General features: G+C 33.2%; 1 protein-coding gene across 4 annotated transcripts; it reads left to right on the forward strand.

Moving 5' to 3' along the window:
• The first annotated feature begins 8,035 nt into the window (after positions 1-8,035).
• LOC105330837 (loricrin-like) lies at positions 8,036-27,349 on the forward strand. Of its 4 annotated transcripts, none has more exons than XR_010708263.1 (7): positions 8,036-8,189; positions 18,534-18,790; positions 19,363-19,506; positions 19,852-20,649; positions 20,738-20,788; positions 21,429-21,813; positions 25,329-25,450. XR_010708263.1 is itself a non-coding variant. In XM_034472586.2 (3 exons), exons 2-3 carry the CDS (start codon positions 24,079-24,081, stop codon positions 26,693-26,695), a joined length of 1,425 nt encoding a protein of 474 aa, XP_034328477.2. In that variant the 5' UTR covers positions 21,661-21,813; positions 24,045-24,078; the 3' UTR covers positions 26,696-27,348. The 4 variants fall into 4 exon arrangements, 2 of the variants coding, with proteins under 2 accessions (XP_034328477.2, XP_065924216.1); XR_010708264.1 differs by lacking the exon at positions 8,036-8,189 and adding an exon at positions 14,571-14,862; XM_034472586.2 differs by lacking the exons at positions 8,036-8,189; positions 18,534-18,790; positions 19,363-19,506; positions 19,852-20,649; positions 20,738-20,788 and adding an exon at positions 24,045-24,136 and having other exon boundaries at positions 21,661-21,813; positions 25,329-27,348.
• The last annotated feature ends 450 nt before the right edge of the window (positions 27,350-27,799 follow it).

The raw sequence follows: 27,799 nt of genomic DNA on the forward strand, positions 1-27,799 counted from the left end.
CAATTTATACCTGCCGTATTTTTCTACAGGAGAGTGTGTGATCGTTTCAAATACCTTTGCAACCACGTACCACACAATCGAAACACTGACTGAATGCAGGTCGGGAAAGCAAAGATTTTTAATGAAAGGGGCTAGCTGCTAAATATTGTTTCCTAAAGATTTAAAAAGAATGTATCCATTTACTACAGTGTCCTTTTAAAACGTTAAACAGATTTGGGCATCTCCTTATGCATTCGCAAAATTTAGAACCTTTTATGGGTATATCAGGTAATAAACTCAAGAAAATCTAAGCTGATGCAAGCGTGTTGAAATGTTCCCTATTTATTCAAACAATACTTGTATATTTTATGTTTTCGTTTCAACCACCAATAATATTTGTAATCTTGCTCAACAATGCAAAACCCCAATGTCCTTTAACGTTTAACGTATCCTGAATTATTTTCATAAAAGCTAGGAGGTTACGAACTCAATTGTTTTTCTTGCTTATCATTTATAATAATATAATAGGCTCACCCAAATTAAACTCATTAATTTTTTAAACTTCAGTTTTAATATTTAAAAACCTTTATATAACAATAAAATATTTTCTTTTGTGATCCGTGCGGGGTGTACAGGTACCGACATTGCCCAAACAATAATACATAACCTGCGTTTGCGGGTTATTTAAGATTTTTCTGCAATGGTCCCTTCTTTCATAACCCGCATTGCTCATTAAAGAAATCATTTTATTGTTTATCTTTATATCTTGTTTGAACAAATGAATGAATGAACAGTAAGTAAAAGTAACTAATTTATTTTGACGTCAGTATGTTAGATAAAAGTAACAGCCAAGTCGTCTTATATCCGACATCATTATTTCGTGCAGTCCGTGATTAATCTTAGGTTTCTGAAAGTTTCGACCAAACTGGTTAGAACTGGATTATGTAGGTTCTGTCAGATTCTTTAGAGCTATGAATTGCAATCAAATTTTGTAAGAAATAGACGGAATCATACTTAGTGGTTGTAAATATTATCATATATCAATGTACAGTGAACAGTCAGACACGTAGTATCGTTTTTAAAATGTGTGTAGGAGGGTGGTCTCGTTGTCTTATCCAAAAAACCTAACAAGTTTAAAATGAATAAATAAAAAAGTAATTTCTGCATATTATGAAAATCCTTATCTCTCTCTCTCTCTCTCTCTCTCTCTCTCTCTCTCTCTCTCTCTCTCTCTCTCTCTCTGTGGGTGGGTGGGTGGGGTTCACGTTACCTATAACTCCAATTTCACTATTGATTTCCTTAATTCATTTCAATTCTTAACAATGCTCCCAATCAAGTTGTGAGCCATCTCTATATATTTTAAGTAAAGTATCCCCGAGCAATTCATCGACGCATTTCGTTTGAGGAACGCCAATAACTCATCAAACCCGATTTTGCCTCAAAAAGAGAGTCCTAAACCCTTCTTTTGTTTTATACAGTATATTAACAATAACTTCCAGTTCCCGTGACAAGCTCAAATCTTTGTTGACACAATCAATAGCGGAGATAGTGATACCAACTGGCTTCCACACACGGATGTTTTTGTTCCGATTCTGCACCATGTTGAAAAGTGTGTGTGTTAAATAATTTTCAACTATGAACACTAGTTTTAATCATTTACACACATTCCGGAATATTTAGCTCTGTCGTTTTGTGAATTCGTCGGACCATTAAAAGATCGACGTTTTATCGATATCAACCGAGCGTTTCAAAGTCAGGAGAAAGCCTCATTGTGATTCAACTGTTGTGCTCGCTTGCTTGTTTGGTTCTTTCCTATATATTGATGGTTTACTAGTACTAATGTGTCCAGTAAGACCCGATTTGTGTTGTGTGTTATCTGATCATTATACAAGGTTATTTCATTATGATAGATTTTGGTTGATGTTCACGCATACATGTAGGAAAATACTATATTCTGATTCACCTATAAGATCTATTGTTTTAACTTTTGTTTTTAAAATACACTTTAATTTAAAGAAAGCATTGAAATATACCATTCTGACAATAAACTGACATGATGACTTTTACCAAATCTTTAAAAAAAACCCATTAAAATGGCATCGGTTTCATCACATTTGCAAGTAAAATGCAACTTTCATGGTTTATCAGAAACAGCAATGTGTTGTATTTGTGTAGATTCAGAAGAAGATGCATAATTATCATTACTTTTTCATATGTTCAAGGTATGAATAATGTAGAAACACGCTTGTTTAGGCCATACAAAACATTATAACTGGTATTGATAATCAACTTTTACTGTTTTATTGTTATATGGTAGTCCTTTTTATGGACTTCATATTAATATTCAAGTATTGTAAGCAGTACATACTTTTTCTTAGCAGAAACAAAAACAATTTATGCAAAAAAGTATGTAGTCTAACTTTTCCTTTCTAACTGGTATCAAACTATTTTTTATTCATTTGTTTCCTTCTATGCCTCTTAACTCACAATACATAAACCTGCTTATTCAAGATATAATGCAAAAGATATTAAATGTGATCATAACCTTAAAAAGATATTCACATACGGTGACATAATATTATTAGCCGCATTGTGAAGTCAGACGAAACGAGTCACAGGTGGTTAAAATAATTAAAAAAGTTTTTAAAACTTTGCATATGATTATCTTCTATGCACACTTTAAAACCTTACCTTCGTTTCATCTACAATGTAAAAAATTTTCCTTGTTTGTATGTGTCTTTACACGCCGTATACATTTTTGAAAAATCAATTTTTATATTTTTGTTTTTGCACATTAAACACGAAAAAATCTTTGGAAAGAAAAAAGAAAAACATGTTCCAGACCATATTATAGGCTCTTTGTTTTTAAAAGTGAAAACAAGTATTCCTTTTAAAGGAATGGCCGGCATTTTATCAACGACCAGCATCAAGAAAAGTATACAATTTATATAAATTTATAAGTTCATCATGCTATAAATAGGATAAGCCGGTCTCAGCGATAATTTGCTGCTTTACAAAATAGTGTTGAATTATTTTGAAGCGGGTACTGTATAGTAATCAACGTAGTGCAAATTGTCATGTGTGCACAAAAGGTGAACTTTACCGTATGCATCGCATGTAATCAACCGAAAAAAGCTTTCAAAATGTTCTTCTCAAAAACATTTGGCCAGAAATGGAGACTTTCTCATTAAGTGTAGATTCATGTTTCTTTAAATTATTATCCCAGAGGAAGGGTGGGGTAGCAATAGCAAAAGGAAGTCGAGTTCTTTTTTTTGTAGGATTTGAAAAAAAAATCAAACATTACTGATTGAACACTTAGGAATTTGGTTAAATGTAGATTTAAAGGGGCATGGTCACGATTTTGGTCAAAAATTGTTTTTCCGATTTTAACATTTACAATGATTCAAAAGGCATTTTAATAAGCAACCGAAATTAGAGTCTCATTTGTTGAGTTATAAGCGAGTTACAGAGCTTGACATTCTTCGCTATGTAAACAAAACGTTTGTTTACATTTTGAACGTTGAAGTAAAAAATTCAGTTTTATACCTAAAACGAATGTGTTAAACGTGTTAAACGTTAGGAATTGTATATCTATGCCTAAAATAAATTAAAAAAAAATAAATAAAAAAAATAGACAAATCAGCTGAAAAAAGATTTTTTACTGGTATATGGAACCTATGTAAACAAAAACAGGGCACGAGCCTTGTTTACATGACAAAGAATTGTGAGCTCTGTATCTTGCTTATAACTTTACGAATGACTCTCAAATTTAATTCGATCATTAGAAATGCATTGCTAACGTATTGTAAGTAATAAAAACATAAAAATAAAATAAAAATAAAATTTGACCAAAATCGTGACCATGCCCCTTTAAAATGGATACTCGAAAAGGTGCTACCAAATGATCAACAAATTATCAACGTTGATAATTTAAAAACTTACATTGCTTCAAGGATGTCGCAACTTTTATAGGAGTGATTATGGTTAATAAGGTTCCTTTAAATCAATTTAAATTTTTTTATACACGTCATAGTAAAAATGGTACTTGAGCAAGCATCCGTTAGATGTTTCCTAATCGGGAAACATAAAAAAATGCCTCAAAACATCAATACTTAAAAGTAAGATGATCTTCGTGACATGATTAGAAAAATTATAGTTTTCTAAATTTACCTTTCAAAATGTTGCTGATGGATTTCAGAAAACGACAAATAACAATGGCGTGTTACTTATAGTGTTATGTGACTACAATTTTGAAATTTTTAAATATCGATTAGCCATGGAATGATTGAGTGGATATTAACTAAGCTTTTTGTAACCCACCACTATCGATCTCCGTCGGCACGCATCAATAATTTATATGTTTTTTATTGCTTTTGATTACTAAATCATTCTTCCACATACCTAAATCTTCTCGAGATTATGACATATCAAGCACTTTTTAACTTGTAATTTAGTTTATGCAACCAGCACATACATGCAGACAAAATATGTAAAAAAAATTATGCATTGCTAATGCGTGTTTGATAAGAATTATATGTATCACTCAGACATTGCCATTTGAATCAGACGTTTGATATGCTGAGTAAACATGAAGGTAGAATTGATTGTCTGTGTATTAACATTTTGGCGAGATGTCATTAATTTTATCTGTCATTTTAACAGAGAGAGAGAGTGAAGGATCACATCAAATACCTCTGCAACTGTGCACCGCAAAATCAATGCATTAACGCTAAACAGACACACAAAACGGGGAAAATGTACTAGTCCGGAAACATAGATTTTAACAAGAGGGGCATTTCAAAGATATGCACAGTTATACACTCTACTACTTACAATGTAAATAAACATACCAATTTCAAAATAAATTTGATTTAGAAAGAAGTTTTTCTTTTTTAGCCCCCCCCCCCCCCCCCCCCGAATGTACAATTGGTTTGACGATTTGATGGATTCCAAGACTAGTCTCTCACATGCTTCCTTACACTGTATCATGTGCCAGCTTAAGAAACTGTTTTTGCTTTCATAAGGATGTACCAATCCATCAGTAAGACACTTTTGGATAAATGATAACGAAGATCAGGATTAAAAGCCGCAAAGACATAAAAAAAAACCCGGCATAACAGTTACTCACAAGAAGCTCGAGTTTTTGATTTTCTTTCACAAAAGTGTGCAGGAGCCAATTGAATTAGTCCACGATAGCATACTGTAATGTAAAGGATTTCTCGACTGGTTTTGAGTGTAACTATTATTACCAGGAATGTAGTTTATATTCACATTATGTAATACTGCTCAAGTCATTTTGTATGAGTAACGGCGCGGCATAATACCTTAAAGGTTTACGAAGACACGAGATCATATATGAAATATATGATATTTACAACTTTCTGTCATGATGGGACGGGACCTTCATTTTCTTACTACGATGACGAATTTATTCGTTGATCCTGATATACGTACACAGTACAATATCAGAACTCAAGTTATCTATGAGAACACAAAGGAATCTAGACAACATTGAGATATTGACATTCTCACATTATCACCGGTGTGAGATCGGTTTGTCCGGTGTGAGACAGCAGTGTGAGATTTTTCTGTCTTACACTGTGTATTACTACGCTGTTTTAAAACGTAAACAAACGTTGTCTGCTGTAGGGAAATGCAAAATAGTGCATTGAGATTATCCATTAAGTAATTGTGTTGCATAATTAATTACAATTTTTCATATTTTAATTGAAAAAACTGTCGTATGCTTTCATTTAACTTGCACTATATGAAGCACGCGGAGGGATAAACCGAAAGTAATCTTTTGAACGTCATAACAGAAAGTTGTCAAACATCATTTTTTTAAGCTAATATAATGCGAGAAAAATAATCATTCATTATATACTCGTGTGGGATAGTGAAATTCCACCTCGGGGCCAAGATTCACGGTCTAGGACTCGGCAAAGCCTCGTCCTAGACAGTGAATCTTGTCCTCTCGGTGGAATTTCACTATCCCACACTCGTAAAAATGAATGATTCTATTAATCTCAAAGGGCCCCGCTTAAATAATGGACAAAAGGATAAAAAGCATTTCAGGGAATTTTTCTTTTTACCTTGACATATTACTTAGAAAAATTCCAGCTGGCATAAAACTTTTAACTCAATCTCATTAACCTTTTCATACAGACATTTTTATTCAACCTTAGGAACATTAAGCAAATGGGAAATAATCTACGGTCTAAAAATGTTTATAAAAAGATCCGTTTTGACCTTCACATTGCCTTGGTTCAAATTATATATTCACTGCATATCATGAACCCAAAAGCTCGGTTAAGTGAAGTAAGAGCCAAATAGGGCCAAGTGGAGAGTATATATAATTATGTTCTAAAAAGCATTTTGCATGATCCAATACGACCATAACACTTTACTTACAAACATCATTCAGGGTCACTGCACATTCTTTGATCGTAGGCACTCTGTGAGTGAAGTATAAGCCAGATTTGACCAAAGGGAGAAAATATATGCTCCGGAGAACAATTTTTCAAATAATTCTGCAATGACCTTCAGCTTTGACTTTGAATCTCAAAATCTCTGTTTATGTGAAGCATGCAATATATGAGCCAAAAAGGGTTATGTGGAGGGTATACATGTATATACTCTGATAAAAAGAATTTTTTCGTGATATAATATAACCTTGACCCTTGACCTACAAACTTCATTCGAAATCACTGCTCATTCTTTGAATATAGGCACTCTGTGAGTAAAGTTTGAACCAGATTGGAAGGACGGAAAGACTGGTCACTATAGGGCGCCCGCAGAGCGGGACCCTGATAACATATAATTATAACTATGTACCGTCCTCAATCGGCATACACTTTATGTGTTTTGCGATATCGTTATTATTGTGTATTACAAACATGAGCTTGCTTAAGATAAAATCATCTAAAATTTGATAGCTTTGTGCATTTGATTTAATTAAATGACACGTTTCATATTTTTTTAAATGAGAGGAAACTGTTTGGGTTTTTTTTTTTGTATGGCCCGTTAGAAAATTTGGTATTATAGAATTAAATGCATTTAGTTTAGAAAGTGTGCACTTTTTTTAAGAATAGTTAAAAGAATGTACTTTTTTCGTGTAAAGGGGTGGAGGATTGGGTTTGACAATGTCAGATAACAGTGTAATTTTTTTAAGTCGATCATGGATTGGGTAAGAGTAGAGTGACTCATTTTTTCCCTGTTTAATTCTGTATGTTGTTGATGTATTATGTTGGGAGCGCATGTGTTAGGTCAAGTACTCAGGGAGGGAATCTCTCTCTCTCTCTCTCTCTCTCTCTCTCTCTCTCTCTCTCTCAAACACACACACACACACACAAACATACATACATACATACATACATACATTCATTCACTTTCAACTTTTCAAATTACAAACACGTTAATCAATATTTACATCTGCTAGTTATTTGCTCCTTTCTTATAAAGAAATTTTGTGTTATTACAGCCACAGCTGTATTATTTAGGTTTAATGTTACCAGCACCCTTTCAAGTTCCCAAAATATTTGTTTCCTTGCTAAAAAGATCACTATCTTTATAATGATTTGTGCTAAATTATGCCTAGTTTTATAAGAGCATGCGGGGAAAGGGGGGAGGCAATGAACTCGAGAATAATGCTTGTTTATCAGCACTGAGGGTAAAATAAATGCATCACATTAAAGACTTGACATTATAATTAATAAACCGCATTTTTTTTGTATTTTGAAGATTTTAAATGGAGCTATCCTTTCATTTCCATAATTTTTTGTTTCATATAATTGATGCACAGTCTTCTACAATCATTACTCATTACCCTGTCGTGGAAATCATTGTTGTGTTCAAAATCTCCTCAAGCACAGATCTCTCTTAATATAAAATCAATAGCGGAGAAAATCTAGTGATACCAACTGTCCTCCATACAAGCATGTTTTTGTTTTGTTATATTACGATGCAATTTGTTTCTGCGGCAGGTTAAAAGGGTTGAAGAACTTACTGTGAATACAACTGTAGTTTATCACATCAACACACATACCGACATATCGACTCCAGAAACACGATCGTGAAAAGGCCTTTCCCTGATTCAGCTATTCCGTCGCAGGCTACTTTGTTTGGTTTTTTTAATATTAATGGTACACTGCTGTGTTCTGCAGATTGAAGGGTGCGTGTTATTGATCACGGATATCCTATCATTACTCAAGGTAATTTATGTTAATGGCCACCATTTAGACTTATTCTTACGCCAAGGGAAATATTTAATGTAATGGTACTGGAAATATTTAATAATATAAATATGATAATTTGTAGTTTAATTTTTTTAAAGTATGAGAGATGGAATTGAAATGCGTTAGTCGGACAAATTTAAGACATAACATTATTATTAACATGCAAAATAATGCAAAAGTATTGATTTAAAATGGCGTCGTTTTCATTTATTCAAATATATAACAGTGAATGATAGGTTTCCTGAAAGCAAAGCGATGGATACTAATAACAGAAAATCTTTTTAATTGAAGTACATGTTTATTCAAAATATAATCGCAATATTTCTAGATATGATATATGATAATTACTTTAAAACTTAAATTCTTACCGTGATACAATGGAGTTATCAACACCTGTCATGTGAAGTCAGTTAATTAGGATCAATCGCGATTCAAGCATGCAAAAATGTCATTCAAAAACTTTGAATATGCTTTTAGAAATTTTATACACAATGATCCATGACTTCCTTTGAAATGATTTACAGTGTAAAATATTTGTTTGTTTTTATATAAATATACACGCGAGACATGCACTTTTAAACAATCATTATTTTATTATATCTTATTTGTTAATTTAATTATTAATTTTTTTAAAATGTTCATCGTAAATTAAAGAAATTAAACTTTGAAAGTGAGAGTAAAATTGTTCAAAACAGAATCTAAAAGTGTGTCAACATGAAACATTGGTCAATATTATGGGCTTTAATCTAAAGGTTTGTGCACAAAAAATGCTGCTCCTTGGTGCTGAACATGTAAATAAGGTTTTATATGAATTTATCACTGCACATAAACAAAGAAATGCAAAGTATATTTGTGATTTGTATCTCATGATCAACGGAACCCAGTTACAGTAAGTCAGAAATATGCATTTTTGGCTGATTACTAATAGGTCGTGAAAAAATAGGGCTATTTTCATCACACCATAAAGAATGTTCCATGTTTATGTATTCTTTGACATTTATAAAAAGAGAATTCTTCCAAATGGCTGCAACAAGTCTTGCTTAACATTTATTTTATGCAATTAAAGACTTCAAAGAAAGATAAATGAAATAACCCGATGTGTACTACTTCATGATAACACGCCTGCATTGTCCGGATCAGACTCAATTTTTCCCCATTTCTCGACATTGAAGTTATATGGAATAAGAATGTCGTCAAATAATATGGTACTGTTCTATGAGGGAAAATACAAAAGGGCTCTAGTTTAAACACAAGTAATGCTGAAATTGAAGTACACTTTCTTTTGAGCTCGATGTATGTTGAAACAATCAAAATATCGAAATATATAATTGGTGTTAACCTTTGTACACACAAATGTCAACTATGTAAAGGCAGAGTATATATATATATAGACTTTTAAAGAAATGACTATAGCATGTAAAGAAATAAAACAACACAAACAAACAAAAAACAGTTTGACATAAAATCCAGTCCAGTCTAAAGTGGCTGCTTTAAAAACAGTTCAAAAACATTGGTGTGTAATTTAAAAGGGCTGGATGATTGTAATCATTTTAGTGTGTGTCGACCTCTTTAAGAGAAGAATTCTGAATAAAGATAAAGAAAAATATAGAAAGGTTAAAGCTAAAATATATGACTTTTATTATGTTAGTATTGAATGTAATTAAAACTGTCAGTGTATAATTATCATAGAAGCTCAAAGCATCATATATGTGCACAAAAGACGAATTTTACTGTATGGATTGTATGGAATTACTTCTTTTTAAATTATATCATAGCTTTTGGCTGTGAGGATTCATTTTCATTCGTTGAGTTGTTCTGATGCACTGATATTTAAAAGATAAAATAGCAGGCAGTTGAAAATGTGATGGGCAATAATTGATGAATATGGACACCCTGTTTATACTTATAATGTATTTAAGAAAATATTTTATCGTTTATGCATATATAGTTGCAACCTTCTGTGTATATTTGGACACAAATAAAACTATATTGGGTAATGGCAAATTTCTACCCCAAACGTTTACTTATTTTTAACATGACCCTAACAAGATCATATCTTCTTCATTACATATGAAATAGAAAATGTCTACCACAATAATTTGTAATTAGTGACAATTGTTAATATCATATAAGTCAATAATCTAATCTAAGTCATTTTCATTTGATTAAAGTACATTACGGGACATATGTCCTTTTCTGACATCATGCGCAATTGATAATCATCTGTTGATAACGAACATTGCCCAGAATCAAAAAGCCAAAGGAAAGATACAAATTAGGAGTAGAGCAAACACTGACCTCTAGGAATTAGAGGTAGGATCAAGTGAAATCACAACCAACAAATGACATTAATTTTTATTTATTCAGTTTCATAAATCCTGCGAAATAAATAAAATAATCATCTGTGCAGCGAGATCGCTCTCTCTCTCTCTCTCTCTCTCTCTCTCTCTCTCTCTCTCTCTCTCTCTCTCTCTCTCTCTCTCTCTCTCTCTCTCTCTCTCTCTCTCTCTCTCTCTTATTCATTTTGTAGGATTTCTAAAACATACATGCATAATATAACTATTATGGACTTCATTGTATGGTCAATACGTGGTTATATGGACCCATGTCAAGTGAAATCGACCTCTCTTTCTGAGTGATGATTGATAACATTTCAACGTACAAAATATTGGAGTTCAGTTGTGTTAACTAACAAGTCATTTTATTAAAGCTATGATGATTAGAATTAAACATACGTACTTTAAAAGGAAACAAGTTATATGATTTAACAATTTTAACGAGAAGAAACTGCAACTGAGATTGTAAAGGAACGCTTTGGCATTTTATACACAAGAACCGGTTTCCAATTTTTAAATTCTTATTTCATACTTCCAATGTCAAAATTGACCTAAGATGATACGCTTGATCAATATGAACATTTATATTTATCTTTACTCAAACAGTGATCAAGTTTTTAAAAATGATGCATTAATTTTCTACACAAGTGCTTGGTAAAAATACTAATTTCTAATCAAAGATAAAGAAGGATGTTGTTCTTCGATCAGTTGTGACCAGTTTGAATGCACTGAATATATAAAATAAGACATTGAAAATCAATCAATACCATGAACTTACAATACAGATTAATGCAATACAAAAAAGATTCTATATTACAAACGTTCACTTTCAACTTTTCAAATTTTACCCACTTATGTTGATATCTACATTTACACATTAATTCCTCCCCTCCCTCTTAAAAAAAAGTTGTTTTGTAAAGCTACAGCTGTATATAATTAAGATTCGCTGTTGCCACAACACATTGAAGGCAACAAAGTATTTGTTTTCTTGCTAAAAGATCATTATCTTCATCATGTTTTGCAAAAGTATACCTTGTTTTATAAAAGCTTGCTGGACAATGAACTCAATGAATATGCTTGTTAATCATTACTAATGGTAGAATGTATGCAAAAGGATTAATATTTGACATTATAATTAATGAATCTCATTTTTTTTTCTCCATTTGTTTATATATATGTGATATATTTATCTTGGGAAATATAGTGCGAGATTACTGTGACGTCATACGTTAAAATCTAGATTATTTAAGGAATTAATTTAATAGCGAGCGCAGCTCGCCGGCGCGCAGCGCCGGCGCGAAGCGAGCTCTACCGGCAAGGCGTGTGTGAATAGAAAATTCGGACTAGTTGCACATTCATTCAACGGATTTTTTTGGCGTCAGTAAATCGGACCAGTAATGCATCGTTTTAATCGTCCCAGTAGTTCCCTGTAATCATGGCAATTTTTATCACTTCACACTCTAACGAGAATCAGCAAGACAAATTTAGACAGTAAAAACAATAACGATGTAAGCGACATACAGTCAATGTTACCTCTAAAGTTCACCTCAGTACACTTTCAATCAAAAATAATCGTGTGACGTCACAAACGTTTACACATTGATCCGATATATTTTTTCGGAGTCAGTAAATTTTGACCCACAATTCATAGTACCAATGGTTTCCAACCTCACGTTCCAACATCACGTTCTCCCGAGAATCAAAGTAAAACCTTTGAAAAGCTTATAAGATGTGTAATTTTAAGAACATCATGCTTTTTAAGTAAATAAAACAGTATACTTCGCATACTTTTATTTCTCAGGGGAGTTTTAAAGAGTAAGACGACACTTAACCAACGTCAGCTTTGACGTCACAATAAGCACTGATAAGGGGAAATTACTCTAACTGAAGTTATTGTAAATCTGCTGAAATGACCAAAATCCTCTTAAAATCTTGCAAAGGCTAAGATAAAGAACAGCTGACGAATAAGGACATTTCTTCAGATACAGGAAACAGTTGTAAATTGCACTAATTTGGATGAATGCTCACAAATATTTTATTCACTATAATTACGGTAATTTCCTGAAACGTAACGTTAAATACGTAGCAGCGCCTTTTCTTAAAGGGGGTGGGTGGGTGGATGGCAGCCTCATCCAAAAAATCTTTGCAAGCAAAAAGAAAAATAAATCATGACAATTCTAATCCTTCAGCTCTTTAGCAGTTCAATGGTTTCTTTATTTTCACTTCCATTTATTACATGCGGGGGAGGAGGGGGGGGGGGGGGGGAAACAACACCATGTTCTTTTAACATGATAAGCAAATATTTTAAGCGTAAATAAAAATATTAAACATTAATTATTTTTTTTAAGTGGAGGGGCAAATCCATGGTAAGTCGAATTCTATGTATAAATTGACAAAAATGAAAAAAATTTTAGCATGGGGGGAGCTCTATGATGAGTCAAGTTTTATATGTAAGTTTAAGAAAAAATGTCTACTGCAAAAACAGGGGGAAATCAATCAATCAATCATAATCACAATCACTTTAAAAGAGGAGATGCAGTGCAATGAATATTTATATATTAAAATCTTTATTATTTAACAACATTGTATCTGAGATTAAACTATTGTTCTACATATAAATAAATAAATTATAACAAATCTTATAAACTATGAATAATGAAAATTTACTGAAAAATAGGTATGTTTTATTTTTTGGCATTCAAATTTCACGTTGTTAATTTTATTTTATTAATTTATTATAATTCATTGTTTGATCACATGCTGTGCTCGCCCCAACGGTTGCACCGTAAAACATATTATCTACATATGTTATACGATATAACATAACTTGGGGCAGTTTACGCTTTATAAACCGCGAAGAGTTTTATAAATAAGCGTAAACTGTTCCAAGTTATGTTATACTCGTATAACATAGGTAGAAATTGAATTTATTCCTTATAATTTAATTTTCTACTATTTGAATTAGATAATAAGACCTATTAAGTAGTTAAAATATGTTAATTCATACAAAATTAAAACATAACGTCAAGCGGATTAATACGTTTCGCACGCGCGTCTGATTGTGACGTTGGCAAGTTATGGTATACGATATATATGAATTTGTTTAGCCAATCAAATGAAGCGTTACAATCAGAATTAAATTATTAAATTTTGTTAACGTATCTCAACTCAATACAAAGAAATGGAAGCATGTAAAAAAAGCTTTGGGTCTCAAGAAAGCTTGTGCAGTATTCAGAACGTGTACTCAAACCTCAAGGCACTGTAAATAACGAGTTAAATGTTAGCCATTTTTGGCATAACACCACGGGTGAAAACATTAGAGAGCATTATGGGACGTAGACAAAAAATTCTCTTGGTGATTCTGTAGGTTTAGCTCGTTCTTTTCCCGCGCACACTGGTTCTTAAAGCTCGCTTCGCTTGCTATTATTCCCTCTATTTCTTACGGAAACTTACTGTCAATTTATTATTAGCTCTATAGAAACAGCCAGACTGAAATCTACACGCCCCGTTTATCGATTAGTCGAAAACTACAGCGACTAAAACTGACAAGAAACTTACAGGACTGAAATTGACACGCCCTGATTATCAACGGGTCGAAACCTAAGTGACCTCAGAAAAATCACGGACTGAACGAAATAATCATGATAATGTCAGACTCAAATTCTTATAAGAGACCATTTGGTTGTTTCTTTTAGCTAACGTACTTATGTACATAAACAGTAATTTAGTAATTTTACTTTACTTTTCATAATCAAGTTATTAATTAGTTAAAAGAAAGATGTAAATATAGGCTAAATAATAAAATACTTTCTTTGATGATTCATGCGGGTTATGAAGGTAGCGATCATTGCAGGAAAAATTTACATAACCCGCTAACGCGGGTTATGTAATTTTTCTGCAATAACATATCCCGAATGAATCACCAAAGAAAGCATTTTATTGTTTAAATGCGTATAGTGGAGACCAAGACTCCATCGAGCAAAAATCTAATGGCACCAACTGCCCTCCATACACCAATGTTATGATCTGTTTCTGCGACAGGTTGAAAACGGTCAACGAACGAATTGTGAATACTAGTTTATAACATTTACACACATACCGGAAATTCGGCTCTTGTTAATTTTAGTTAACATGGAAATTAAGATCCTTAAATCTACGTCGAGACAAAAACCGGATTGTGATTCAGTTGTTCCGTTGCAATTTACGCGTCTTTGTCTATTGTAAAAAAAAAATTAGTATAATGGTACACTGCCGTGTTCTGCAGATTGAAGGGATGTGTGTTGTTGATTACGGATATCCTATCATTACACAAGGTAATTTTATGTTAACGGTTATCCTAAAACTGATGCATACGCTTAGAGAAATGCTATATAATGTAACGGTACCGGGAATACAATGTATTTAATATATGACAATTTGCAGATATTTTTTTGAAAATATGAGAGACGGATTTAAAGCTGATGCATTAGTTTGACAAAGACATAACAATATCATTAACTTTAAAAATGGATGCAAGTCGCTTAAATTTAAATCTTCTTAAAACTGATGCCCTTGTTCATTCAATATGTAGGCTAACGCCTGCCATGTGAAGTCAGATAAAACGAATCGCAATTCAAGCATGCAAAAAGGTGTTTTTTATATAAAAAAAATGGATATACCTCAACATTTTCATTCACAATTATTTCTTACTTCCTTTGAAGTCATCTACAGTGTAAAATATTTCCTTGTTTGTACATGAATATACACGGCTAAGCTGGTACATACCCTTTTTAAAAATATATTTTATATTCTTTAATTTAATTTTGAAATTTTATATTGTAAATTAAACAAATCATACTTTGAAAGTAAAACTAATAACTGCAGAGCAGAATTTAGAAGTGTTCAACACAAAACAATGGTCAGATCACTATAAGATTAAAGTAAAGCGCTTTCTTCGTTGTTTTATTGCTTCCTTCCCCCCAAAATAATAAATAAGTAGACGTTTATGCTGTGTACTTCCGAATGTTGTTCTTGAGTATACTAGTATAAAGAAAAATTCTTATCATTGCGTATAAAAGTTACTGTATACATGCTGTCACTTAATTTGATATTTTCCGCATGATCAACCGAACCCGATCAAAAGTCAAAAATGTGCATTTTTGGACTAGTTACTAATTGTTCGTAAATAAATTAAAGACCATTTTTTAACATCCCATAAAACCATGCACGGTGGTTTTTTAATCATTGACACTTATAACAAGAAGTCCCTTCTCAGTTGGCTGCGCAAAGTCTTGCTAAACATTTAGTGCAATAAAAGACTTCAAACAAAGATAATTGTAACAACCCACCGTGTACTGCTTTATGATTACAAGTGTGCAGTTATCCGGATAAGATTTAAAGGAATATTTTCTCCCCATTTCTTGATATTGGGTTTATATATATAAAAATCTCGCATTCGTCCATATTTTGTAATTCAAACATGGGAATGTCGTCAAATATTCTTTTCCCGTTCTTTGAGGAAACAAACAAAAAGGCTCTAGTTGTAACACAAGCAATGCCGAAATCGAAGATAAATATAAATTTGTTCTTTCTTTTAAGTTCGATGTATGTTGATACAATCAAAATATCGAAAAGTAGAACTGACGTTTACCTTTGTGAAGACTTGCTGTGAAATCATTAAAATTCGTGGGGGCCAATTTTCGTGGATTTAACATTTACAGGTTCGTAGGGACGTTATTTCGTGTATTCTTTTATAGCAACATAAGGACATATGATTTTATAACACTAATTTATAATTCGTGGAGGATGTAAATTCGTGGATGAGAGATACCCACGAATTCCACGAAAATTGAGCCCCCACGAAATTTAATGATTCCACAGTATTGTCAACAATGTAAAGTGTATTTGCATACCTTTCACTAAATATAATTCAACAAAGACGTGTTATCAAGCTCTTTTTGACGCATATTACATAACATTATGCATGCATTTCGAAAAGTAAAATCTATAATTGTAGCATATACATTGTACAATTGTCATGTTTATCATAGAAACACGATGGTATATTCCTTGTGTAGCTTGAAATTTTATACCAGACTGATTATATATGCATCATCATGAGATTTTTATTCAATTTTCCTTACGTGTATTATGTCAAGCTTAACTCTAAGCCCTAGATGTATATAAATGTCCTCCAAGATGTATCACAGTCTAACCAACAAACCATTGCAGATCAAACCATTACGTAACACCATGACGTCACTTTGCATCAGAGGGTTGTATTGCATCCGCTCTATCTTACATGTATCAAGTCTAAATCTTTGTTTTATTTATATAACGCCATCCAAATGTAATAGAGATTAAAGTGATAAATATCTTAAAATATTTTATAACTGTTTCTGAACCAGTTTCCGGCTAAACGGAAAGTCTATCATAATAGTGAATAAATACAAATAATAACAAACCGTGAACCATCTCTAAACTCCATATAACGAAATAGAAATTCAAATCAGACCACCACGGACCTCCAAATAGCTGTTTCGTTTTCTCTATGCTTAACACAAAAAAAAACTTTGTGCAGTGATCTTGGATTTACATGTAGATAACATAGGAACATAACTAACAGTATATAAAATGGCCGACAAGGTGCTATAATGATGATTAACAGAGATTATTTAAAGTCTAAATTAAAAATAATTCCGGATTCAAATTTATTGTCAATGTTTATTTTCGTGGTAACATAAACTATAACTAAAGAATTGATTTCATACCTGTGCCGTTAACGTATACAGTAACTCAAGCAAAACAAGTATACCTTATATGAAAGAATGATCGTCACGTAACATTATGGTTTATTCAAATGAAAGGATAAGCCGCGCTGTTGTGGTTGCTTTACGAATAACCAATAAGGGAATTAACTGAACGGTTAGGGTAAGTCTACGAATGGAATTCTTAAACCCGATGGATAAAAACACCCATAAACGTCGCATTGCGTCAAGTTTATACGTTAAAAATTCACAGTTTTATTGTTTATTGGGAAATTTTTCTGCTTTACATGTATGTGAAATTATTTTAAGAATAACGCCTGGTTTGACAAATTCATGTAACAATGAAAATATTTCTGTAATAATTGCTTCTTTTGATTTAATCTTACATGTAGACTTTGGCTGTTGAGATGAATGTTCATTGGTTGGGTTGTTTAGATGTATTGCCACATGAATGAATAAATTTCAGACAATTTGATGAACACACCATGGGTCATATTAATAAGGCATTCATTCTTTTTTTTCTTTTTCTTTTTAAATGCTGCTTATTCTTGTTAAATCATGTATAGTATGCGTACATATAAAAAGGAATGCCTCACTAGGTTACAGCAGAAAACATTTCATTTAAATAACAGCAGCTTAAATACGTATAATGCTAACAGCACAAAAAAAACTTCATTCATCCTTGCGAAGTTGTTTTTATTTGGTTTTCATTTGCTAGGCATTCGTCGAAGCATCACACACATCCATTTAACCATAATTGGAAGTCATATTTCTCGATAAAACTGTTGAGTATGTAAATGAAGCGATAAAAAGAATAATAGTTGATCGTGTCAATCTTAGTCCTGGCATATTTATGACAATCCATTACACTAATATATGGACAGTTCTCATTCAACCCTTACCCCCACTTATATTTCACGGTCGTTAGATACATATCTAAGGGAATTATGGGTATCTTTACAATAATATGAAATCACAAAGCTTAGATTTCAAATTTTAAAAGGAAAATATTATACAATGATTTTTTTTTCTTAAACATGTCGGTAGGAATTTTTTCGATTTAAAGAAAAAATTACATTGTTTTAAGGCAGTATTGAACACATTGGTTGTTTGGTTTTACTCGTTCTTTAAAAACACAAAACTCTTTTTTATAATTTCATATCAAAGCTACACGCAGGGAATTAACTGACTAATCTGTACCTTTAAATTTGGATATACTTCACTTGTTTTGATTGCAGAGTTTGGTAACCAAACTTTATTGGATATATAGGATAATATCCGAAGGAAAATCCAATGTCAAGGGGTTTCGCCACCAAACCAGACCTCGGGTGGTCATGGGCGGTGCTTGTTGCGTCTTTCGGAGCCCACTTTATCCACGGTTTCTTCCTAACAGCTGTCGGTCTCCTACAGTTGTCTCTATTGGAACACTTCCGGGAAGACGTCTTTAAAACCTCATGGGCACTCTCCATTTTTCTGGGCCTGTTTTCACTATCTGGTAACTGTATATTTTTTTTTTCCTCTTTGAAGGGAGTATAGCTGTAAACGTTATTTATTTTAAAAAGCATAACAGTTTATAAATGTAGTGCTGGAATGCTACCATTAGATTTAATTTATCTGAGCTATTTTCCATCAAATATAATGTTTTATCTTTTATTCATATTTTAAATGAAATTTGTCTCAAACCTAGGGGGTATGGGTTACTTTGATAAATCAATGTGAATGAAAGAAAATGATGTTTAAAATAATATCAGTATATTAATAATTTTCAAATTGTAAAGTTTTTGATGAAGAGTGTCGTCATACATGTAGTAGACAATGACATTCATCTTGCAATGCTCTACACGCTACATGTATGCTTTCTACTGTTTCTTTTTGTATTCTCGCATATGAGTACATGCGTTAACGTTGATATAATAACACCAAGGGAAGGGATAGCCCAAAGATCTTGAAAAATATGATTCCACGGTTCAATGAACACTGTCAAAAATGTTTTGCAAAAAGAAGGAATTTATAATGACATGCATTATCTAAATGAATAAAAATACTAAATAAATAAAAAAATTTCAGGCCCACTGGCAAGTTTGATCGTCAACAGATGGAGTTGTCGCGTGTGTATGATCACCGGTGGACTTACTGTGTCTATAAGTCATGTCCTGACTGCCTTTATGCCAAATATAACGGGAGTTATCTTTTCTTTGGGAGTTTTTGGCGGTAAGCAAATGGTTGTTAAAAATAACGTCCAATATAATTAGCTAAATAACATGTGCTACTGTTCTTGTCAAAACGGGTGTCGTGACAGGTTACTAGGAAATATTGGCAAATTTAACGTCATTGTAAAAAGGTGGATTAAGACAAAATATAAAAATAACAAGGGATGGTTAAAGTATTGCTATTTATGAATCGTTTAAAATATTCAAAATGCTGTTTTGTAACATATTGATAAGGTTGATGTGTAATAACCAAAAAATGAAAGAATCAAACTCACTCCTTATATTTGTTTATGAAAAGTAAAGTTATTGAAAATCAGTTTGCAACTACATTTTCTATTGTTAACAGGACTTGGAAGTGGGCTCTGCTACACATCATCTTTTGTTGCTATCGGATACAACTTTGAGGAAAAAAGAAACTTCGCGAGTGGAGTAGCAGTATCAGGAGTTGGAATTGGAGCGTTTTCTCTAGCCCCTATACTGCAAACCGTCAGTGATTCCTACGGATATTTTGGTCTCTGGTTAACATGCAGCGGCTTGACACTGCAGTATTGTGTCTTTGGTGCTATGTTGTTTCCTTCAAGATTAGAGTTAGAAAGAAAAATCAAAACGCAATTTTCAACGATCGACAAAGACCAAAGAAGAGAAGGCTTGTTTCATAAATTACAGAATTTTGGAAAATCCTGTGGTAGATTTTATCGGAAAGAGCTCGTTTTTGTATACTTGTCGATGTTTCTCTGTAACATTGGAATATATTTGATATACCTTCATTTCGCTAGTTACGTGATTTCTGTCGGATTTAGTCACCTAGATGCGGCCTTACTTCTCTCTATATGTGGGATTTGTAACTGTATTTCTCGAATCCTAGTAGGATCGGCCGCCAATTCCAGCAATATCGATGAATTTGTGATGTATGGAGGTACTTTCAGCTTAATTGGTTTGACCACTGCACTGTTTCCATTCTATGGACACATATTCGGTGGTCAGGTATTTTATATGGTGACGCTTGGTTGTTATTCAGGGTGCTGCTATTCCCTCCTGAATTCTATCTGCATCATTCTGGCAGGTGTAAGCAATTTGGCCACCGTGTATGGATTTGTTATGCTCTTTACGGGTATAGGGTGCTTCTTTGGACCTTTGCTTGGAGGTACATTTATATATTTATTGCTGAATGATCCGACTAACTCTAAATTATTATGTTTTGCAATAGCATGTTGATTATTCTCTTCTTCCAGGTTTTATAGTGAACAATGGAGGAACGTACGGTCAAGCAATTTCAATAGCTGGTAAGTTCGATGTCATATATGTGCATTGCCTATACATGTATTTGGTAATGACAAGGCAGAATTGGGTTTCCATATAGTGAGAGTTTATTTACTCGATACCACACTGTTAATGTACAAAATTGTTCTTAGGATTTGATATCAGACAATAGCATTCAGTAAATAAGAAGTAATTTGGTATGAGTAAACAATAATAGGTAGTTATTAGCTTATTATCTAACGATAATGGAACTGGGTTAAATACAAAGCAATCAACAATAAAGCAGTAACAAAAACGTGTCTTGATGTAACACTCTGAGTAATTTGATACCAGTATAAAAGCAGAATGAACGATAGTTTTTAACAATTGGACAACACAGATACTTTGGTGACTTGACAATACATGTATATAAATAAAAGGAAAGTCCATTTTAATGTTACTTTATTGTTATTATCAAACAATATGATAACTGATATACAAATGTATCATTAAATGATGAACAAAATGCACAGAATTTACTGATTAACATCAGATGATATGATAATATCAATACCACTATCCCGGTAGCAAGAAGAAGTTGCAAAATATGTTTCTATATTATATTCTGTTAAGTTATATAGAAAGGCCATGCAATCCTTAAATTTAAATGTTGATGAATTACAGGTATCCTAATTCTACTGGGATCTCTCTTTGCTTGGGGATCTGGTGCCGGTAAGCGTTCTGGAAGTCAAAAGAAGGATACCGAGGAGATCATTGTGTATCGTAAAGAGTCAGAAGAAAAAGAAATGGTGATGGAAGATATCCCAAACGTGATAGAAAGACTTCTGACAGACAACAACCAAGAGGGAGGCTGTGATCCCAGCTACCTTGCTACTGACAAACAATATTGCTCAACATAGGAAATGGTACATGTATGCTACCCTAGGGATGGATCGCATTCAGAAAGGAATTCTCTTATATCCAAGCTCGGCCAACTGCAAGATGGATTGTGATGTTGGTCTTTTTAAAGCCAGTTGGACAAAATTGTGTTTGAATGATTTAAAGCAAGGTCAGTTAGATTTCCTAGTGTATTTGTCAGAGATAAATAAAACAATACGCATGTTATAATGAAATACAATTTCATATTATTATTGCAATTAATTTACCCATAATGTCTTGCAAATACATCGAATGTTTGTTGTTTGTTTGCGATAGAGTTCGATTGTTTCTCACCATGTATAGTCTAGGCTCATTTATATAAGGTTAAGTAAATTAACTTCTACGAAGCAATTAATTTTAATTAAAGAAATGAAAGGAAACAAATAATGCTTGTTTTGGTTTGAATGTTCATTGTTTATTATACATATATCAAATGGCATTGAATTAGTGCTTAAGAGTGTGCTTTTAAGGATAACGTTTACTCAGGGTTTGAGAGTTCAAAAAATATTTTTACAAAGTTCAATATCTGAAGTTCAAAGTTGTTTTAAACCACAAAATAACAACGTTATTAACAAATATCGATACTGATATCCATGATTTGTTTATTTGAGGAAGATATACTCCAACAAAAGTAGATTAATATTAAAACAGAGGAAATTCGGACTAATTTTATCAAATTCTTTTTTTCTCTTAAAAACTTTCTGTTGCAATGTAATTGCAAAAGTTAAGTTTCTATATGTTTTTTCATGTCATTTTACATATTTTATGGTTGTATTTACTCGTCTATAAATTTATATCACTGGCTGGCACGCGATTGGAAAAATCTTTAAAATACATAAAATCGATTCAAGATAAAATATCTCGAAATTTTGATCATTGACCTTATATAATATTAATGTCAACATTATACAGACAACAAACACAGTTTTAGGCAATCAATGGTTTGGAGCTCATATTAGTCAGTTTATTGAAGAAAAAAACTATTAGTCTGTTTTTTGTAAAACTCGATCGAAAATGGGTGCAATTTTGGAAATTGATAGAGGAAATTCGGACTAAATCAAACTTGAAATATGAGCTTAAAACGATTCAGTCAAATATAAAATTAGTAAAGCTATTCGAATTTTATCATTTCCCAAACTACAAATTGTTTTATTATTTCTAATAATTACAAAATAAAGAAAACCTTGAAAATGGTGGACAAATTTTGGCACATTCAGGTCATTATCAGAAAAAGTAGGTCATTGACCTAGTTATTTGAAAGTGAAAAATAGCACCACAATAGTGGGGCTACAACGTGCAATAAGTAGTTTTTCGTTCTTATTAGTGGATTTTTTTTTCGCCCCTGAGTAAACGTAATCCTTAAGCGGTTTAACTTACTAGGTTTTAAGAAATCGTATTTAAAAAAAAAATAACATTTCCGCTTCATGCTCGCATTATCGATGACGGTCACATTGACAAGAGTGACCTGACTAATGCAAATTAAATGTCCTAAAATACAAGTATCCTTCATACCAAATAATATGCTTCCTTGGACCAGAGGTTAGGTCTCGGAAGTCAAATAAATGGACAGGACACTGAGTAAATAGTTGTTATTTTCGTTTCTCGAGATAGTTTTTCAAGTACAATGCCAGTGAAGGGATTTAAATTTGACATTGAGCCCACTTGGGGTTTCGATTTAAATGACAGAGACTGCAAAAGCCACACAGCGGTTATCCAGTTATTTCCTTACCTCCTCCTGGAATTTGGCTCAAAAGGAACTCATTCCCATTTAGCATATTATACGTTAGACCAAAATACCAAGCAAGGATGCTAGTATGTGAAAAAAAAATGAATATGTGAGTGTCGGAAAAATATGTATTCCCAATGTTTGCAATTACTGAATTTTTTTGCAACTATCAAACCATCGTCAGTATTTAAAAGTCTATTAATATGAGATTCATATCTTAATGAAATATCCAATGAACTATAGAAAAAGCGTCAAATTCACCAACATTGTCCTATTGTACAAAACTAAGCACGCAGACTATATAAAAGACGTTGACACTATATTTTCAACTCGTTGTTTCTGCATCATTTAATACAATGAACCGCAAAAATTTGAACAAAATCTTTACCCGTTTTTACATCTTATTTTCGGTTTTGAAGCAGTTTCTTGAATTAAGATCTAAATTACGATCAAAAGCGATCATATATTTGAGTCGTTATTCATTATAAGTCACGTTTATAAACTATGTTCACTCTACTGGCAATGAGTATCAAGCTTTTAGATGAGATAAGCTAGCAATCAAGTTTCAAGTTCAATTATTATAAGAGGTTGTAGGGGTCAACTATAGATAAAGTACTGTCCGTCTGACCTTCCAGTTGACCACTTTTGATAAGGACAAAATCAGCGGACATGACGGTCGCCGGAATTTTCCTCCTTTTTGGGATTCCTTCCCTCATTAACAGTCAAAGTATGTACATGTACCTAGCTTAACGTGACCTGGAACGGTTTTTTATGAAAATTATTTAGCAAATTGAATAAAAATTGTTGGGTTTTTTTCTATCTCGTCTTTTTCGTAATATTGCATTATCTTTAAGGTACCTCACTACACCTTGAAATAGTTTCTCAAATCAGCAGAAATTTACTTGATTATGATAGAAAGAATGATGGATAAGAATTATATATATCAAAGAGGCGAAAAAATGTACAATTTTAGATAAAAAATGATATTTTCAAAAATGTCATTCAGTAAACATGAACAAAAGCCCCAGGTGGATTCGAACTCATTACCTGCGGTTCACAAGCCTGATACTTTAACCACTGAGCTATGACGATATACATCTGAATCGATTGATACAAACAGATTAACAAAACATTTAAATCGCCATCTTGTGACGTAGTGTCTTAAAAAGTATAAGTCTCGGTGTAGTGAAGTACCTTAAAAGTCAATGCGATTAAAAAAATTAATTAAATGTACAAATTATAATTTTGAAATTATAGTGTTTTTAGGTTTCTTCAGAGTAATATTATTCTAGATTCTTTAAAATGAATTGTCTGTTTTCTAGTTTGATTGATATGAAAAGAAAATAACAGTTTACGACATTATGAGTTTTATATTTTGTTTGAGAGAATGAAGAGCATGGTCACTTCGCTTTAAGATTATTTAAATGCTACTGCATGCATCTTTAAAAATGTGAAATAAATTGAAAACGGAATCGAATAATATGATATATATGAAGTAATGGAATCGAAGAACATACATATAATAGGTATTTAAAGGATTGTACAGATTTAATCTCAACAATTTGTAACCTTTAGCAATAATCGTGCAATAGATAAGTATGTATACATTTATCGTAACTTTTTTTACATACTAGAATGCTATTGCATGTATATTTAATGTGCAGATAATTTAAAAGCTCCATCGATGGGATCGATGGGATATTCTAAAAATATTGCTCCCGCAAAAGATTTTGGGCTGAGAAGCTCTCAAGGGGTGTGTAACATTTCAAACATCGATGGACTGCTGAAAGCAACTGGGCTGTGTATAATATGAGTTTAACCCCAACGTAATCCCAACGTTATATCAAATCAAATTGAATGTATTGAGCTGCATGTGGTAAAGGTAAATATTAAACTCGATAAAATTGCATATATTTTAGGTTTTGATCCAAATGCCTTAGCATTCGGTTCAAGCGGAAGCAGTGGATCGGCAGCGGCATCAAGTGGATCTGGATCGACCGGAACAAGTGGATCGTCTTCATCTGGTGGATTCGGAGGAAGCTTTGATCCAAATGCAGCAAGTGGATTTGGACAGTTAGCTGGAGGAAGTTCCGGTAGCAGTTCAACTGGAGGATTTGGAGGAAGTGGTTTTGGATCTGGAGGATCATCCTCTGGTGGAAGCTCGACTGGCGGTTTTGGAGGTAGCGGATTTGGAAGTTCTTCAGGCGGAGATCCCTCATCTGGTGGATTCGGAGGTAGTGGCTTTGGTTCCGGTTCTACTGGCGGCAGTTCATCTGGAGGTTTTGGAGGAAGTGGATTTGGTTCTTCGTCTGGAGGGAGTTCATCAGGTGGATTCGGGGGAAGCGGATTTGGAAGCTCTTCAGGAGGTGACTCTTCATCAGGTGGATTTGGAGGGAGTGGGTTTGGCTCCAGTTCTACTGGCAGCAGTTCATCTGGAGGTTTTGGAGGAAGTGGATTTGGTTCCTCGTCTGGAGGAAGTTCATCAGGTGGATTCGGGGGAAGCGGATTTGGAAGCTCTACAGGAGGTGACTCTTCATCGGGTGGATTTGGAGGGAGTGGGTTTGGCTCCAGTTCTACTGGCGGAAGTTCGTCTGGAGGATTCGGAGGTAGCGGGTTTGGTTCCAGTTCCACAGGTGGAAGTTCGTCTGGAGGATTCGGAGGTAGCGGATTTGGATCTAGTTCCACAGGCGGAAGTTCGTCTGGAGGGTTTGGAGGAAGTGGATTTGGTTCCTCGTCTGGAGGAAGTTCTTCAGGAGGAGATCCTTCATCTGGTGGGTTTGGTGGAAGTGGGTTTGGATCCAGTTCCACGGGCGGCAGTTCGTCTGGAGGATTCGGAGGAAGTGGATTTGGTTCCTCGTCTGGAGGAAGTTCATCAGGTGGATTTGGAAGTAGTGGCTTTGGTTCAAGTTCTACTGGCGGCAGTTCGTCTGGAGGGTTTGGAGGAAGTGGATTTGGAAGTTCTTCAGGCGGAGATTCATCTGGAGGGTTCGGAGGAGGTAGTGGGTTTGGTTCCAGTTCTTCCGGAGGGTTTGGAGGCAGTGGATCTGAAAGTTCTTCGGGAGGAGATCCTTCATCAGGCGGATTTGGAGGCAGTGGATTTGGTTCAAGTGCAACAGGGGGAAGCTCTAGTTCAGGAGGAGCAGCTAGTGGGGGGTTTGGTGGGAGCTTCGATCCTAATGCAGCAATGGGAGGGTCCTCTAGTTCAGGCGGAGCCTCAGGGGGATTTGGTGGAAGCTTTGACCCAAATGCAGCAAATGCTGGATTTGGTTCTCTTGGTAAAAAATAGAAAATATATAAAATCTTGCAATTATACTTAATGGGACTTGATTTTGTTTCATTAAGTGATAATTTGTACCATTAAATATTTCATAACTTAATTATAATATTTTTCTCTCTTTTTTTGGCTTACATATATATATGCACTGCATACGTGAATCATACACACAACTTATTACTTTTCTCTTTTTTTTGGCTTACATATATAAATGCACAGCATACGTGAATCATACACACTTTTAAAGTGCTCAGCGCATTATGCACAGGGAGACTTCTGTATGTATATCATCAAATTTTGCTGCTGAAAAAAATTGCAGATATAATAAAACATTTAAATTCAGGAAAATTCTTATACTTTATAATACGATTTTATTTTTATTTGAAAGCAAAAACACGTTTGAAACCACGATATGTTTTAAACTCCTGAATTAAAGTGAAATAATTACCTCCTTTTTACCATTGATTCATTATATCATATAAAGAGATGTTACGAAAATCACAAAATCATTAATACTTGCATGGAATATACTTTCATTACCCTTTTCCATAATTAATACCCATAAGAAGGTATTACTTGATTTTTTGCTTGACGTACATCATCCGACTTTTCGATACATAATAAATAAATCTGCAATTCATTTTTATAAAATGGTGACAAGTCAAATACATGTACTTCAAAGAACACACAGTTTGACTAAAACGTAAGAGAGAGAGAGAGAGAGAGAGAGATTTTTTAAACCAAAGAAGTTTTCAGATGCAATAAATATAATTAGAGTTATTTCCCTTTTTCTATATAGTTTTGATATCCATTTTAATGAATTCTCATATTTGACTCATCATGATTTAACTTTTAGTCAAATCATCTATATAAAAAAAAAAAGATTATGGTATCATAAATTTTCATAGAAATTTGTCTGAATGAAAAAAGAAGATGACGGTTCAAGTTAATGACCAAATGACAATCACCTCAAAAAATGCAAGTTTTAGTTTTTTTCAGTAACGTTGTATCCATAATAAATAATTTAAAAAACAAATTCTTTCTGAAAGTCTTATAAAGTGAATCAAATTGACATAACTAATAAATTATTTATCTATTGTAAAATACAAATGTGGA

The sequence above is a fragment of the Magallana gigas genome, chromosome 8 (assembly GCF_963853765.1).
Source record: "Magallana gigas chromosome 8, xbMagGiga1.1, whole genome shotgun sequence".
NCBI classification, from domain to species: Eukaryota; Metazoa; Mollusca; class Bivalvia; order Ostreida; family Ostreidae; genus Magallana; species Magallana gigas.